Genomic DNA, 17,663 nt, shown 5'->3' on the forward strand with positions numbered 1-17,663 from the left:
AACTGGCAGTAAATTCCTCCAAGCAGAATTGCATTTGTGTAAGTATTGTAGAAGGTGATAAATTATTGCTGAGGAAGGGGGGGGGAGCGCAGGGGACAAGCAGCATTGATGACAATAGTGACTATCATTATGAAGGATTGTCAGTTGCTCACAAATAGCCTGGAGCAACAAGGACGCCTGAAATAGATTGAAATTCCAGCAATACTGTTGATGTTATGAGAGTCATCTAATATTTGGGCTAAAAGGCCAGCCAGAGGAGTTTTTCATTTTACAAACTGGCCCTACAGATTTGGCTTTCTTTTCATTCAAGTGACAGACGAAAATAGCCAGGTAATACAATGCGCCTGAATTGGTTTGGAAGTGCAGTGGATCCATGCCATGTTTGTTTTATTTTATACCATGGAGCATCTGTTTCAGTATTTCGGAACATGTAATGGAAAAATATGAGAATAGTCAATGAAGAATCTTCGCGATTATAACTGTCAGAAAAGAAAGCTAAATACCTTATATTTAAAATTATTTGTCTATTACCTTTCCCTTTGTAATATTTATTTGAAAATTAAATGGCTAAAATTTAGTTAGGAAGTAAACAGCGGAACAGGCTCAGGGGTTAATTGCCTAGTCCTAGTTCTTATATGGAATCCCTTCAGTGTTGAAACAGGCCCTTTGGCCCAACAAGTCCATACCAACCCTCTGAAGAGTAACCCACCCAGACCCATTCCCCTACATTTACCCCTGACTAATACACCCTGAACACTGTGGGACAATTTAGCATGCCAATTCACCTAACCTGCATATCTTTGGATGATGGGAGGAAACCGGAGCAGCTGGAGGAAACCCATGCAGACACGGGGAGAATGTGCAAACTCCACCCAGACAGTCGCCAGAGGCTGGAATCAAACTCGGGTTCCTGGCACTGTGAGGCAGCTGTGCTAACCACTGAGCCACCCTGCTGCTCCTGAAAGAAAGAATTAAGCTAAGCAATATCAAGGAAAGGCTGTCAAGATAGTGGAGACATTGATTGACGTATTCCAGAACTCACTGGATTCTGGAAGGATTCCAGTGGTTTGGAATACTTCCAATGTGATTTTCTTGTTCAAGTAGGCAAGGAGACAGAAAAGCAAAAATCTATAGATAAGTGAACCTAGCATCCATCGTAGGGAAAATGCTGGAGTCCATTATTGAGGAAGAAATAGTGTGACATATTTAACATAATTAAATGGTTTTGTGAAAAGGGACAAATTTTTTAGAGTTCTTTAACTAGATAAAATTTGATAAGGGGGAACCAGTAAATGTAGTGTATTTGGATTTTTACTTAGAACATATAAAAGATATTTGGGAAGGTACATGAATGGGAAAGGTTTAGATGGATATAGGCTAAAGGCAGACAAATGGGACAGGTTTAGCTTGGGGAACTTGGTCGACATGGACTGGTTGGTCCAAAGACCCTATGAGGAACCACATAAAAGGTTATTACTCACAGTATTGGGGATAATGTATTAGCACGGATTGAGGACTGTTTGATACATGGACGACAGAGATTTGGGATTAATAGATCTTTTACTGCTTGGAAATCCACAACTAATTGTGTGCCACAAAGATCAGTCCGAGGGCCTCAATTACTTACTACCTATATTAATGACTTGGTGGGCAGGGCAGAGTGTAATATGTCCAGATTTGTGAATGATACAAAAATAGGTAGGAGAGCATGTTGTGATGAGGATATAAAGACTCTGGAAGGGGATATAGATAGACTGAGTGAGTGGGCAAACTGACTTGAGGGAAATGGTTTGGAAGCCTGTGGTAAAAATGGCTTTTGAGGAGGATTTCAAAGGAAGACAGAGAAATAGAGAGGCAGAAGGTTGTTGAATGACACAGGATGGTGAGAAGCCATTCAACCTATCATACCTGTTCCAGCTGTTTGGCAGAGTTGTTAAACTCTTTCCTCCCTGATCCCGAAGGATTTCAAACAAATTGAACAAGACTACTAAGGTCCATGTAGCCAACACTGGGGCAAAATTACTGTTTCCAGCACTGATGGTCAAATCTTTGGCATGTTTGCATGACATTCTTTTTTTCCCTTGCAAAGGCATTAATTCAATGGACAGAAGTAGGCTAATGTCTGATTAAAATAACAAGAGAGAACTGTCACACCATTTGAAAATTGTTCAGCTGCTAATTTCTAGGCTGTGTATTATTCCAGATTCTTGAAACTTTCAGATATAGATTTATTTTAGGAACTGCTTAAATTACATTTCAAGCAGGTACAATGGAAAAATCCAAAACATTTCAAACTTAAATTATCACTGAAATCAATATATATATGAAATACAATCTAAATAGAGACAAGAGAGTTTCAAACAATTCATGTGTGCGTGTAATGGATTCAGGCACAAGAGGATCACATGTAGTATGAATTGTAGGTAATGCATTAAAACAGTAATTAAGGCGGAGGCACCAACTTAACAAATTGAATATACTAATTTAATGGAAGAATGCCAACTTGACTATGTTGTGTGTGAGAATGATTATGACAAGGTTCTAGTAGGTTTGAATTAATGCAATAAAATCAGATTGCTACAAGGCATGATTAAGTGGGAAGTCAAAGTAATTGAAATAATTAGTCCTTCATATATGTTTGCCAATGATTGTAAGTGTTGATATTGCAACTCTGTAGAAGAAGGATGATCTGAATTACATAATCATGGGAAGTTAATGTTCTGTTTCCAGTAAAGCGTATAGTCTTGGGAGACTCGGCATAATTTTGGATATATTCTTCATATAGCTAATTTCAATTGAATGTGTTTATTGCACCATCCGTGGTCGTCAAAAAGGGCAGTTTTATCTGAGGGGAAGATGAATTCTTTCTCGGTGAGGTGTGATTTTAAATTATTCTCTTCTGAGTGACATATCAGTGCTCTGATGCAGAATGATAAATGTTCATTTGATGGCATTGTTACGCAGGTGAAATCAGGTTCTGGAAGTCATCAGTGCTCTTAATGAACTGTTGAAGAATTAAATTCAACCTATTGTCTTTGAGAGAGTATCTTTAACCATTACCGTAACATAGTAGTTACTTCCAGCAGATTTTGTTGCTCATTCCCATTTGATGCTTTAGGTTGTCTGTCAAATTGCTGACATCTAACTCTCAAATATGATTTTATTGTGACTGATGAGCGAAACAAACTAGATGTAGTTAAGGAAGGAGAAGAAGCTTGTTTGGATAAGCACTGCTACACAGTTTTGTATCGATTTCCCAGGGGCAGTCTGCACCATGGATGACTACCTATACAACCTGTGCAATGTTCTTCATTAATATCAATGAAAAGTGATGCTTGGGCAATGCAGATGGCATCTACAAAACTGCTTGCCTCAAGGGAAGCAAAACAGGTCTGCCAAGTGAAGTGGCAAGAACAAGTTGCTCCTTCAAAAAATGCTAAATATTTTGCTAGAGAATATCTATGTAAACTAAAGTATATTTTAATAATTAATCATAATCTATCAGCACTTTGTTACAACACTAATATCATGCTTCAGTCATTAATAAATGTGGCCAAATATTTCTCATGTTTGTTATTGCGTTGACAATTTTAATTACATGTCATTTTAATAGAAATATCCTACACATTTAACATAGGAAGTACACTTGAATTAGAATAGCATAATGCACATAAATCCAAACATTTTCAGTTCAGGAACCCTCAAGCTTACATTACACCTGTATTGATAAAATGTATTTGCTTTAACATCATTCATAGAAAAATAATTACCTTTATTGTAAGAAAAGTAATTCATATAAGGTTGAATTTGGCTGTTACATTTGTAGATCAGCTTTTTTTTTCTTGTCAAGAAGGTTAATTCTTGACTGCTGTAATGAATAATGTAGATATGAGGCCCACCGGTAACTTCATGCACTGGACTCCTTTGGGGAATCCTAGTCTTGAGAGCAATGCACAACCTAAGTTCCTTCAGAGGGTAAGTTTGCCCATTTTAGATGGTTCACCTTAGAGGAGAGTGGTGCCTAGGCATCAATTGAAAGCAGCATCGGCAGTGACCACTGGCAGAAATGCCCTGTCCAAAATTAGGAGGACAATTTCTGGGGAGGGGGAGGAAAGCAAGTAAGATACATCTATGACTGTAACCTATCAAGCAAATACAAAATTTTGTTCCAGAAACACGCTGACTTGTTGTGTTGATCGGAAATCTGGTTCTGCATAACTGTGCCCACCACCTTTAAATCCACTGAAAATAACACACGGAACCATAACAAGTTGTTTTCACAGTGTGTTAGCATCCTGTTTATTTTGTTTTTCCAATCCACAAAGACTGCTCAGTCACTGGAGAAGTAAAGGTTAAGACTATTTAAACTCATCCACTTTAGATCTATTTTTGTGAGCTGATTGTTTTTTATTGTGACTTTAGCTTATTTCTAATTTTGTTTGCAGTCCATCATAAATCCACTGCCACAAACAGCTCTGACAAGCCACTCAGTTAACCCCAGCTCAGCCTTGCCTGGGGATACATTCAATTCATCAGTTAATACTACCTTTGTTGACGCAAATGTTCCTACACCTGCTGATTCTGGAGAAAGTAGCGTGGTAAGTAAAATTACATAGCATTAAATAGAATCTACAGCACAGAAATAGGTCATTTGGCCCAACTGGTCTATGCCAGTGTTAGTATTCCACAAGGGCTGTCTTGCACATTAATTACCACTTCCCAGCCTGCCCCTGTATCCCTCTATCCCGTATTCCCTCATATATGCATCAAGCTTCTCCTTAAATCCATCAATGCTACCTGCTTCAAACACTCCATGTTGTAAGCAACTCCACATTCTCATTACTCTTAATTTCTTTGTTTGATCTGCTAGTGGTTATGTCATGTTTTACACCATTGTTTGGGTTTCCCCCACAAGTAGAAATAGTTCTTTTTCAACATCCTTCGTATCAAACCCTTCTAAATTTTAAAGACCTGTTTCAGACCTCTTCTTTTTCAGAGAAAAGAACCCAACCTGCTCAATTATTTCTTTATAAATAGCACCCACTCTGTTTTGGAAACAGATTGGCATGAGTCTTATTCTCCACAGCTTTAACAGCCGTATTGTAGTGTCGGGATCAGAACTACACACAGCACGCTACAAAACTCACTGCTGTAACTTGCCAAGGCTTCTTCGACAGCACTTGCTGAGCTCTCCTGCCGAGAAGTTCAAGGGCAGCAAGGACATGGGAACAACACTACCTCCAGGTTCTCCTCCAAGTTGCACACCACCCTGACTTTGAAAAACATTGCTGTTACTTCAAACGTGCTGTCAGAATACTGGAACTCTCTGTCTAGCAACACTGCGGGAATAGTCTCAGTACACCACCATCTTTATCAAGGGCAATTAGGCATTGGGCAATAAATGCTGACCCACATTCTGTAAATAAGAATTGTGTGGTCTTACCAAGGTTCGACATAAATTTGAGGTTACCATCTTGCTACTAAATTCTCTCCCAACTTGGCTTGTATGTCATTGTTGAGAGTGTGGTGCTAGAAAAAGTCAGGCAAGTCAGACAGCATCCGAGGAGCAGGAGAATCGACGTTTCGGGCAAGAGCCCTTTATCAGGAATGAGGCTGACTGTATGTTATTGTGCCGAGAGAGGTTGAGGGGGAGATTCATTTAAGGTTTTGAAACTAATCAAAACATTCAATGGAGTACCTTTTACCTCCTCCCATTGGGGGTTTCTGAAGTAAAAGAACACAAGCTTCAAATCTGAGCTAGACTCTTCAGGTCTGAAATCAAGAAATGTTAATGGAAATGTGTAATTTGATCCTCCTAAATGTTTACGGATGCAGGATTTTCAGGACCAAGGTTGACAGATTTATTGAGAATATTGATGGATACAGATCAAGGCAGGTAAACAAGGTTGAGGTAAAGATCAGCAATGCTCTGATTCAATGATGTCACAGACTTGTGGGGCTGAGTGGTCTCCTCCTGTTTGTATGCTCCTAGAAATAAATCCAAGTATTTCATCAGAACTCTCACGGCCTCCTCAACTTCTGTTGCTATCTTTGTGATTTTTGTACCTGTACTTCAAGATCTCTTTGCTCATCTACCCAGTTTATTTTAGAGTCATAGAGATGCATAGCACGGAACCAGACCCTTCGGTCCAACTTGTCCATGCCGACCAGATATCAACCTAATCTAGTCCATTTGCCAGCACTTGGCCCATATCCCTCTAACCTCTTCCTGTTCATAACCCCATCCTGATGCCATTTAAATGCTGTAATTGTACCTGTCCCCACCACTTCCTCTGGCAGCTCATTCCATACATGCACCACCCTCTGCGTGAAAAAATGCCTCTTAGATCCCTTTTTATATCTTTCCCCTCTCACCCTAAACCTATGCCCTCTAGTTCCGGACTCCCCACCCCAGGGAAAAGACCTTGTTTATTTATCCTATCCATGCCCCTCATGATTTTATAAACCTCTGTAAGGTCACCCTTCAACCTACCGTCCTTCAGAGTAAACAGCCCCAGCCTATACAACTTCTCCCATTAGCTCAAATCCTCCAACCCTGGCAACATCCTTGTAAATCTTTTCTGAGCATCCTTCTGATACGAAGGAGACCAGAATTACACACAATATTCTAAAAATGGCCTAACCAATGCCCTGTACAATCACAACATGACTTTCCAACTCCTATACTCAATGCTCTGACTAATAAAGGAAAGCATACCAAATGCTTTCTTCACTATCCTATCTACCTGTGACTCCACTTTCAAGGAGCTATGAACCTGCACTCCAAGGTCTCTTTGTTCAGCAGCGCTCCCTAGGACCTTACCATTAAGTGTAGAAGTCCTGCTAAGATTTGCTTTGCCAAAATGCAGCATCTTGCATTTATCTAAATTAAATTCCATCTGCCACTCCTCAGCCCATTGGCCCATCAGATCAAGATCCTGTTGTAATCTGAGGTACTTCTTCGCTGTCCACTACACCTCCAATTTTGGTGTCATCTGCAAACTTACTAAGTATACCTCCTATGTTTATATCCACATCACTTACATAAATGATAAAAAGCAGTGGACCCAGCACTGATCCTTGTGGCACAGGCCTCAAGTCTTTCCTGCCAAGGCATGGTTCCTCCTTATTCTACCTACCTGAACTGCCTCACACTTCTCTATGTTGGATTCATCTAGCCATTTATCTGTCAACTTTGCAAGCCTTCCTTATGTTCCTTTATTTTGGTGTTGCCTTCTACATTATTACCGATACTCCGAATTTGATGTAATTTGCAAATTTCAACATGATACCTTCATAGTTAAATTCAGAGTTGAAGCTGCTTATGTGTAGGATAAACACAAAGGCCTGAGTACACATAAACTGTGAAATAAAAACACACCCCTTCCGCTACCATAAATGCAAAACTTTCCTTAAGTCCTCAACTTGGCCATCCTTTAATCCATTCTGCTTTCTGAGCTTTGACTCCACACACCCTGACCATTGTTACAATGTGAAACTTGTCAAAGACCTTCTAAAAGCCCATGTATGCAGTATTCAGTACATCATCCTTGTCTTCTCGTTGTTTTATATACAAAGAATTCCTTATGTTTCATCATTTATGACCCTCCCTTTTATTTCCAGTTTATCATTTTTTTTATCTCTGTAGATGTTTCATTAGTTTGCCTTTTAACAAACATTCTTGAATCTTTCTAATTACTGATATTAAGCTAACTCGCTTGTATTTCCCTGGACTCAATCCCATCTCTCTCTTTGAAACTGAGGATTATATTTTTTCTTTGCCAGTCCACTGACCCAATTCTTTTCACTATTGTTTTTACTTGCTAGCACTTTGTTCTCTCCTCCCAGTGCCTTTGAGAATCTTTAAGTTGCAATACCTGTAACTCCTTTCTATCTTAATTGTTGGAATAGCTCTCTTGACCTCGTCTACTGTCATTCATTCCTCTTTGGTAATCTTTTCAGTGAGAACTAAGATAAAATTTATATTCGGTTTTCTTGCCATTTCAGTATCATCTCATGTGGGGATAACTTGCTCATTTCATAGTGGCTACTCTGTGTTACTTATGTGCCTAAAGAGTACTTTACAATTTCTTTTTATATTTCTTTGATACTTTTAGTTGTGTGATAAACAAGAAAATACTTTTTTATTTGCTTGCAAGCCTTTGAAAATTTTACTCTGTAGGCAAAAGACTGGCATCATAAAATCAACTCGTTCCATTAGATTCAGTCATTTCCTTTAAACAGACTTGCCTGAAATAAAGGGAGGTATAAATAGGTTGAAGTGTCACCAGCCGTGATTCCAAACTTAGACTTGCTTTGTGCTCATTTGTTCTATGCTTCAGCATCTCTCTTTTGCCTGAAGTCACCGCAAGGCAAACTGTCAGAGTGAATTTGCAAGTGATGTTTGTATGTTTTTTTTTGCCAGACTGAAGGTCTAGCTGGGAGTACCAAAGGCGGCAGCAGCAGCAGCAATGCCATTGAAGCTGTGACAGCTCCCAACCAAGGTCCGGTGCTCCAGTTCTTCACAAAGCTGCGGAGAAATGCCAGCTTAGAATCTGCAAGCCCTTATTTTAAGATCAAGAAATGGAAGTTTGAAACCAGCCAGCGAGCACTGAGCCTTGATACGAGAGGTAAGGTCATGGCAAAACCAGCAATTAATGTTAACCTATCTTCCTTTGATATTTGCAGGTCCAATAGAAAGTTAAAGCTCCCTTAACAAAAAGAGATTGGTCTTGGTATTCTATTTATCATAGAAACTGTTGCAAAAACTGTTGAAATAAGGACCTTAGCAGTCAATCTGAAAATATTGCATTGTTTTGTTGTATCTTGCAAATTTACTTTGCTACAAACTTTTTTTAAGTTCTACAGGCATTTTGAGCTTTTTATAGCGCAGTTCCTCTTTGCTGACTCTTGCATTTATTATTTTAAAGGAAACTGGGCTCACCATCACATGTTCAAGGGCAATGAGGGATGGGCAATTACTGCTGACCTTGCCCACAGTGCTCACACCACCAAAGAATTAAAAAGAACAGGAGTTTAATTTAAGTTTCACATGTAGCAACGTCCTGCAATAGTTCGAAACAAAGACAGAAGTTACTGGAGAGATTCAGCAAGTCTGGCAGCAACTGTGGAGAGGAAGCAGAGTCAACATATTGTGTCTGGGTTTCTCCAACAATTTTGGTTCTTGGTTCAGATTTTCAGTATCCACAGTTTTTTGTGCTTTATTAGGGCTGACACAGTGGCTCAGTGGTTAGCACTGCTGCCTCACAGCACCAGGGTCCCAGGTTCAATTCTAGCCTCGGGCGACTGTCTGTGTGGAGTTTGCACATTCTCCCCGTGACTGCGTGGGTTTCCTCCAGGTGCTCTGGTTTCCTCTCACAGTCCAAAGATGTGCAGGTTAGGTGAATTGCCCATAGTGTTAGGTGCATTAGTCAGAGGGAAATGGGTCTGGATGGGTTACTCTGCAGAGGGTCAGTGTGGACTTGTTGGGCTGAAGGGCCTGTAGGGAATCTAATGTAATCCATTGCAATGGTTTGTTTCTGCTAGATTATTTCTCTGATATATGAATTGGTGAGACTACTGGCCTGGTCCACTGTTATTCCTGTCTTAGGTTGGAAGTGGTTTTAATAAAGTGTATAGCACCTTGTAGAATCAAATCTCAGAAGCGTCCCTTTCATTCAAAACCATACACCCAGTTGTACAGCCCAGTATCATAAAGTGGTGTAAATTCCCAAAATTCCTTCTCATTTATATTCTTTCAAGTAAAAACTGGCTAACAGCCTTTGTGTGGTGTTTCCCAAATAAATCTGAAGAAATAAAATTCAAAGCCATGAAATGACACCTCTGAAAACTTAAACGGTTATTCTTGAAACAAAGTGTGAAAGAGATATTCAGTGATTATCGGATATTGTCCATTAAGTTTGTGTTTGTGTGTTGCTAACAACTGCAGTGATGCGTTCAGCCAGCCATTGGGAATTCATGAATTGGTGTGAATTATGTTTGATGAACTCATGTTGCAAGAGGATTCCAATACATCTCGCTGGTAACAATGCTTTGTATTCACTGATTAAAAACTGGAGAAAAATGATATGAATAGATCAAGGGAATCCAGAGGTGACGAATTAATTGTGGTTGTAGTGGTTAGATTGTATTTCCTGGTCTTTAAAGCTGGAAATAATGAATTTGAAACCACCAATGGCAGCTTTATAGAATAAAGAGGACAGCTCTGTCAGTAGACGTTAACTGTGCATATTTTGCAAGATGGTGTTTTTGTCTGTGATAGAGATAGGAGAAGGAAGGAGACGACATTGACCTCATTATTGTCCGCAACCTCAAAAGAGCTTCAGATAAGCCTTCATGCAAAAATAAACTTTATTTTCATTCTTCAATGATTTCAGTTGTTTGCCATACATTAGCTGTAACAGCTTTCCACAAGAATGTTATCGAATTATGATCTTAATAGAGGTAATGTACTTTTGTTTAATTTTAGAATTAAAGGCTTTAATGTACTGACATAAAATCAGGAAGGAACATTTTTTAAGTTGGCGTTTACAGACCATTTGGTGCAACCAGTCTGTGCTGCTTTGCTGGAGACTCTTCCCAATTTTTCAGTCTGAACCTAGCACAGGAACCATCTCGAACATAGAACATTGAACAGGACAGTACAGTACAGGCCCTTCAACCCTCAACCCTTTTATCCTACTCTAAGATCAGACTAACCTACATACCCTTCATTGTACTATCATCATGTGCCTATCCAAGAGTTGTTTAAATGTCCCGAATGTATCTGACTCTACCAGCATTGCTGGCAATGCATTCCATGCACCCACCACTCTGTGTATAAAGAACCAACCTCTGACAACTCCCCTAAGTCTTCCTCCAATTACCTTAAAATTATTCATGATAGACATTTCCGCCATGGGAAAAGGCTGTCCACTCTATCTATGCCATTCAACATCTTGTACACCTTTATCAAGTCACTTGTCATCCTTCTTAGATCCAATGAGAAAAGCCTCCCTCAACCTTTCTTCATTGGACATGTCCTCCAATCCAGGCAGCATCCTGGTAAATCTTCTCTGCACCCTGTCTAAAGCTACTTCTTTCCTATAATCAGCTGACCAGACCTGAACAAAGTATTCCAAGTCTGGTCTAAGAAGGGCTTTATAGAGCTGCAGCATAACCTCGCAGCTCTTAAACTCAACCTCTCTGCTAATGAAAGCCAAAACATGCCATATGCCTTCTTGACAATCCTATCAACTTGGGTGGCAACTTTGAGGGATCTATACACATGGACCCCAAGATTCTTCTGTTCCTCCACAGTGCCAAGAATCCTGCCTCTAACCCTGTATTCTGTATTCAAATTCGACCTTCTAAAATTAATCACTTCACACTTTTCCAGGTTGAACTCCATCTGCCACTTCTCAGCCCAGTTCTGCGTCCTGTTAATGTCCCATTGCAACCTACAACAGCCCTCCACGTTATCCATCCCTGTTACTTCTGCACCTTTCTATAACCTGCCTCCCAATCTGCTCCTCCTTAACTCTGTTGCTATTGGGGGAACCTATAGAAAACTCTCAATAAAATCTATTTGGCCTTTACCTCCAGATGCTTCTCTGTATCAGAGTAATCATTGATTTATTTAATCTTGCTCTCACATTTTTCTCAGTTTCTTCCCTTGTTGGATTTCTTGATTGCATCACACTCCTCCATTTCCTCTGTTCCTTGGTAAAAGTACCAATGTTTTCGAATCTTTCAAGTTCACTGAATGGTGAACAAGCATTATCCGCTGACCACAAAGTCTCAAATATTCACGATATAATTCTAGTGAATCTTCACGATAGGATATCCTTCCTATAATGGGATGCTATTACATGCATTGCTGAACCTTTGTAAATCAGTCAGGTGAGGAAGATGCTTAGCCCTCCAACATTCTGCATCATTGCTTAGTCAGATTTACTTACCTACTGATCAGTGTTATTCATTGTCCTGAGCTCGAATAACTGGAAACTAAAGGAATCATCCTGAAAGAAATAAACAAAATTCTGTGCTTCAGGAAACCATTCTTATTTATTCAGTCAGTTTTTCAAATTTCAATATTAATTTCTATGTCCTTATTACAATGTGTTGTGAATCACAAAAGGAGAGAATTAAACATGAGATCAAACATCAAACTCTCATAACCTGTCGATGAGGTATTTCTTGCAGGTATGATCCAATTTTCCATCAACAAAATAACTCTCCACTGAAGCTATTGAATCTTTAGACTTCTGCATATACATAGATTGAAAACTGTTTGCTTGACCAAATCTTAAATTTAAGCAAGATCAGTGTACTTCTCATTTTTCTTTTTGCCCATGCATAATAGGATTTGGGAAGGCTAAGAAACCATGGTACATGAAAGATTTTTTTTAGTGTAGATAGTGCTTTAGAGATAGAAATGAAATAAAAGATCACTTAAAATAATAGCAACAAAAAGAAGGATAAAGTCTAGGTAAATAACATATTGCAATTGTTATTTAAAGTCTAAAAGACAGAAGACAGAAATAATCTCCTACGTAACCAAAGTAGTGCCAGAACCCTTGATTCTGGAACTCATGTTCCTGAACCCAGCAACAATTGCTTTCACTGGGGGAGGAGGGAACAAGGGCAGTTTATATTTTGCATACTTCCTGTCTTCTGTGTGTTAACCACACCTCAATATATGTAGATGTATTACCCCCAAGAGTACCAAGAGTTCCTGTCTTATGCAATCTCTTATGTGGTACCTTATTGAATGTGTTCTAGAACTCAAATTACATTACATCTACTCATTCCTCTTCAGGAACACTGTTATATTCTCAAAGAACTCTAGCAAACTTGTCAATCATAATTTCTCTTTACAAAACCATATTGACTCTGATCAATTACATGAAATGTTACTAAATGCTCAGCTACTCCTTCCTTAACTATGGACTTGAGCCAACAATGGATGAATCTATCTGGGCTATAGCTTCCTGCTTTCTATCTCCGTCTTGAACAGGAGCATCATATAAGCATTTTCCAATCTGTTGAAACCCTCCTGAATCGAGTCAGTTAGGTAATATTTCAATCAGTGCCTCTACTATCTCTGCAACCTCTCTTTTAAGTTCCTTGAACACAGATAATCTGGTCCTGGCTTTTCTGCCTTTAGTTGCATTAGTTTGTCAAATACGTTGTCCCTCATGATAGAAACTTCATAAGACCTCTCCTCCCAATAGCACCTTGCATATCTGATATCTTTGTGATGGTTGCCATCTTGAAGATTAATGCAAAATATTTGTTTAAATTATCTCCCATTTCCCAATGATTGATTCCCCAGTCGTATCCTCCGAGGTTACACACCAACACTTTAGCTACTCTCTTCCTTTTCATACACAAGTAGGAGTTCTTGCTATTTGTTTTTATATTTCTTTCCAATTTACTTTCATAATCAATGTTTTCTCTTTTTATTAACCTTTTAGTCATTCACTACTGGTTCCTCAGAAAAGAAACCAATTCCCAGGCCTACCACTAACTTTCACTGCTCTGCACATTTTAATTTTTGATTGGAAATCTCCTTGACCATCTTTGTTAACCATGGATAGGTCATCCTTTTCATCAGGTCCTTTTTAACTAAAATAACATTTTGCGGAGTGTTAAGAAATATCTGCTTAAATCTTTGCCATAGCCATTGGTCTGTTTTCCAAGGTTGCTTTTGACATTCATTTTTCTTTGAAGAAAAGAAGAAATTAATAAAATAGTATGCAATATGCAAGGAGTCAATAAATAGAATAGAGCTTCAACTACACAAAAAATACAAATACTACAAGCACAAAACAAATCAAGAAAACAATGTAGGATCGCAATGCATAAACACATGGATGTAATTTGAAAGCTGGCAAACTGCTTTACTTTCCATTTCCCCAAGCATACCAAATATTTTCCTGTTTATTTAGTGAATAGAAGTTTCCAGACCTACTTGGAACTAATAGTTTTTATAGTTCTACTGGAATCAACTTGGGTCAGTTAGTAGAACATTTATCAATGTGGCAGATGGAGTTGTGATTTAAAGCTCCATGAACTTTAGAATGTAATATAGACCTACCTGTTTAATGTATAACTAGTGATTGGTTTAGCTGTATCTTTCAGGTCAGATGTTGAACCATAACCCTGTTTGCAAGTCTGTTTCTTTTACTTGTTTATGGGATATTACTGGCAAGATCAGCATTTTATTACCTGCCCGTAATTGCCTTTGAAAGGTTGGTGGTCAGTCATCTTCTTGAACCAAGATATGGATGGGTTAGATACACTATTGTCATTACTAAATGAATGATTTTTATCACTTGTACTCTACAATGAATAACACAGTAAAATACAGTGAAAAAGCTTCAACTGTCGCCACAATCCACGCCATTTAAATATTTTAAGAATAAAATGATTAAGCTGAAAGAACGTCTATCCTCATTCTGCCGCCTCCAACTGACCAATGATACCTGCACTGCCACCCCTCTGCCACCTGTGCCAGACCCAACAATATCAGAGTCACCACTCTTCAGGCATCACTGGGTCCACCTCGCCAACAGGCCACCAATGCTGGGTCCCGTCCAGGAACCACATTTTCCCCGCTACCAAGAGCCCCTGCCTCCACTGTTGCTCCCACCATGCCTTACCCATAACCAGGAGACCCCAGCTCTGGGTCGAGAACAACCAAGAGCCGCTGCGACTGCCAGCCTAAACCAGGAGTCCTCACTCTGCGCCTACCAGAACCCAGAGGACCTGGCTCTGCTTCTGCCACCATCTTGACGGTGCCTGGAGTCATCAATCTGGGCCTTCCGCAACCAGGAGTCCCTGGCTCCACTGCCAGGCCATGCTGCCGCCTCACCAAGAGACTCGTTCCAGCTGCCTTCCTCTGCAATGTTACCTTCTCCACTGCCACCAACAGGAAGAAGATGAAGAAAAAATAAACGGAAGAAAACAAAAAGTGTAAGGAAAGAAAAGATACAGCAGTCAGTCTAGTGCTGATGGGCCCAGGAGCTTGAACACTGACTTTGTTGCCTGCGCTGCCATCTTAGATGAAGAAGTTTCAGGATTTTGATCTTGTGCCGATGAAGGAGTGGCCATGTCAGGATGGTGCAAGACCTGATTGGAATTTTGCAAGTGCTAATGTCCCTTGTAGCTGCAACACTTGCTCTAATAGGTAGAGGTCACAGTTTGGGAAGGGGCTAGTAAAAACGCCCTAATATTCAAAGAAAAATGGAGAATAACACCCAGTGTCTTGGCCAGTGGTTCGTTCTCAGCCAATGGCTTCAAAATATGATCCAGTCACCAATTAATTTGATTTTGTGCTATTTTCCTGTGTAATAATTCACTATATTTGTCCACATGGCAGTGAGCATTATAAATTACTTTAGGACATCTTGCTGACATGATCATGTGATATATATAATTAAGTTCTTTTTCTTCATATTTTTCTACAGGGTCTACAGCTTTTTTACATTTTTACACAATGTAGCTTAGACATAAGTTAGTAAAGTCATAGAGTGCTGAACAGTATTGCAATCTTTATAAGACTTAGAAGATAAAGTATCATTAGATACTGTTTGTTAAACATCTTTTGATCTTGCAGGTTTTAAGTGTGCTTGGTGAGTTACCGTTAATTATATTTTAATTATATTAGCTTGATTGCAGATGGTGCTTAATAATTTGGCATTCCCTTCAGACCACATTGATAAAAACAAACTAAAACTGTGGCAGTTGGGTGTTTTGAAGAGAATGTTTGTATTGTATAACTTTGTAAATAATTATATAAAGGTATAAAATTTGACTTCAGTTCTACCCTTCACTAACTGGCTTTTTGGAATAGAACTGTTATTGCCATATTAGGAAAAATTATAATACTACCAGGAGGAATAGCATCAATTTTACAGATATAGTGGAACACTGATAATAATTTGGACAATTCTGGTGGGCACTGAAAAAAATTCACAAAAATCACACATGTTCTTAAACTCGTTTTACTGACATCTGAAAAGGATATATTTATTTAGCAAAATATTAAATACTCATGGCCTGCAGAGAAAGATTATTGATATTCATAGTATACTTAATAGTGAAAGATGCTTAATTTGCAAACACAATGTAGCAGTGAGAGCAATAATAAGAGATCAATCTACTAGAATATTGTTCAAATATCCAACTTCAATCAAATTTGTAATGTAAAATCGTAATGTAAGCATAATTGACCTCCTGGTGTGATTTGTACTGGCGTGCTCAACTCAGTTATTTGCTTCTGTAATATTTCCAACATCACATTGATTCCTGTAATGCAGGATCTTTTATATGTTTTATTTATAATCCATTTCAGTGACTGAATGGACAAACGGACTCTCTTTCTGGTATATATTAAAAACAAATGTATTGAATTGTAGCTAAATCATATTAACTTAACAATTATTTTAGTGCAAAATCAAAACAGACTCTTGCCACCATCCATTTCACAAAAGGTCAGTTGGGTCATGTTTACCTCCTGTTGGCTGGATTACCATGCTCTGGTGCCAGTGAGTTGAAAATGGGAGGTGCACATTGGCATACTCTGCCTTCCTCTTACCATCCACCCAGGCCAAGTGGCACTGACATTTTACCGGATGGGGGGGGTGACATTGTACAACATTCCCCCCAGTCGGCCAATGGAGATCCTCAAGTGGATAATTGGTAATCGTTGGAAGGTCCCATCCTGCCACCACTAGTTCTTTAACTAGTGGCGGAGAGTCCCACGCTGAGAATCAAGTCACTCTCAGGGATACCCTAGTTCTCCCTCTTCTTCAGTAGCACTCATCGGGCTGCTGGCAGTCAGGAGAATACCTCTCTTTAAGGGGTTATTTGGAAGCACCCATCAAGGTATTAACCATGGTTCATCTATCCCATTGCATCTCAAAAACTAATTGACACCTCCCCCCAACCCCCACCCCACACCACCTCATACAGGGCCTGCCAACTTGCCACCCAGGGAGATTTCTGGTTCACTATTTGGGGTTGGATCCAGTAGAAGAGGCCACCCTGTGCTGAATACATTAATTGTCAGTGCCACTACATGTGGTGAGTGCTACCGAAAAAGAGAGAGAACTAGGAACTACCTCAAGATGGAGCTGACTATGACGGCCTCCTTCTTCAATCCGTAATTTAAAAATTGACAAAGTACAGTGAGGGGCCTCATTGTGGAAATAGTCCTCCAGAAGAGTGCCTATAGTCTCTCTTGAACATGTGAGCATTGCAGCCCTCTGGTCCTGCCAATGAGTTCAGCCACTCATGACCTGCCAACCTCCCAGTGGGCGGCTGCATGTACAATGTAATTGGATCACCAATAGGTTGGCTTTGGTGATGCTCAGAAAGTTGTGGGAAAATTGCCCTTGGTGGGGTCTTAGTTGGATATTATTGCCTGCTGGCTTAGTGGAGAGGATGCTGAGTACTGTACCAATGTGTCCCCGGGAAGTGTTCCACAGGCAGTGGACCAGTGTCATGGAGGCATGAGATGGGATGTCTGCTTTCCTGGCAATGCCTTCCAAACCCATCTCTGCAGATCTTGGAGAATTCAGACCCTTGTTGTAATAAATGGCCGTGCACTTGCAGCACAGTGAGTCATTGGATCACTGTGGTATGCCTTGCTTTAA

General features: G+C 39.6%; 1 protein-coding gene across 5 annotated transcripts in view; it reads left to right on the forward strand.

Annotated features, from left to right (window-relative positions):
- cbarpb (CACN subunit beta associated regulatory protein b) overlaps positions 1–17,663 on the forward strand; it is a 203,648-nt gene that overhangs the window by 153,237 nt on the left and 32,748 nt on the right. For 4 of the 5 annotated variants that reach the window (XM_087976026.1, XM_043721245.2, XM_087976025.1 and 1 more), the window contains 2 exons: positions 4,446–4,598; positions 8,426–8,630. In XM_087976026.1, coding sequence (XP_087832152.1) covers positions 4,446–4,598; positions 8,426–8,630 — 358 coding nt within the window. The remainder of the gene's footprint in view (positions 1–4,445; positions 4,599–8,425; positions 8,631–17,663) is intronic. The other variant, XM_043721246.2, reaches the window with a different exon arrangement.

The sequence above is a fragment of the Chiloscyllium plagiosum genome, unplaced genomic scaffold, assembly GCF_037043375.1.
Source record: "Chiloscyllium plagiosum isolate Xiang-an unplaced genomic scaffold, Cpla_swu_hap1 HiC_scaffold_28, whole genome shotgun sequence".
Classification (NCBI taxonomy): domain Eukaryota; kingdom Metazoa; phylum Chordata; class Chondrichthyes; order Orectolobiformes; family Hemiscylliidae; genus Chiloscyllium; species Chiloscyllium plagiosum.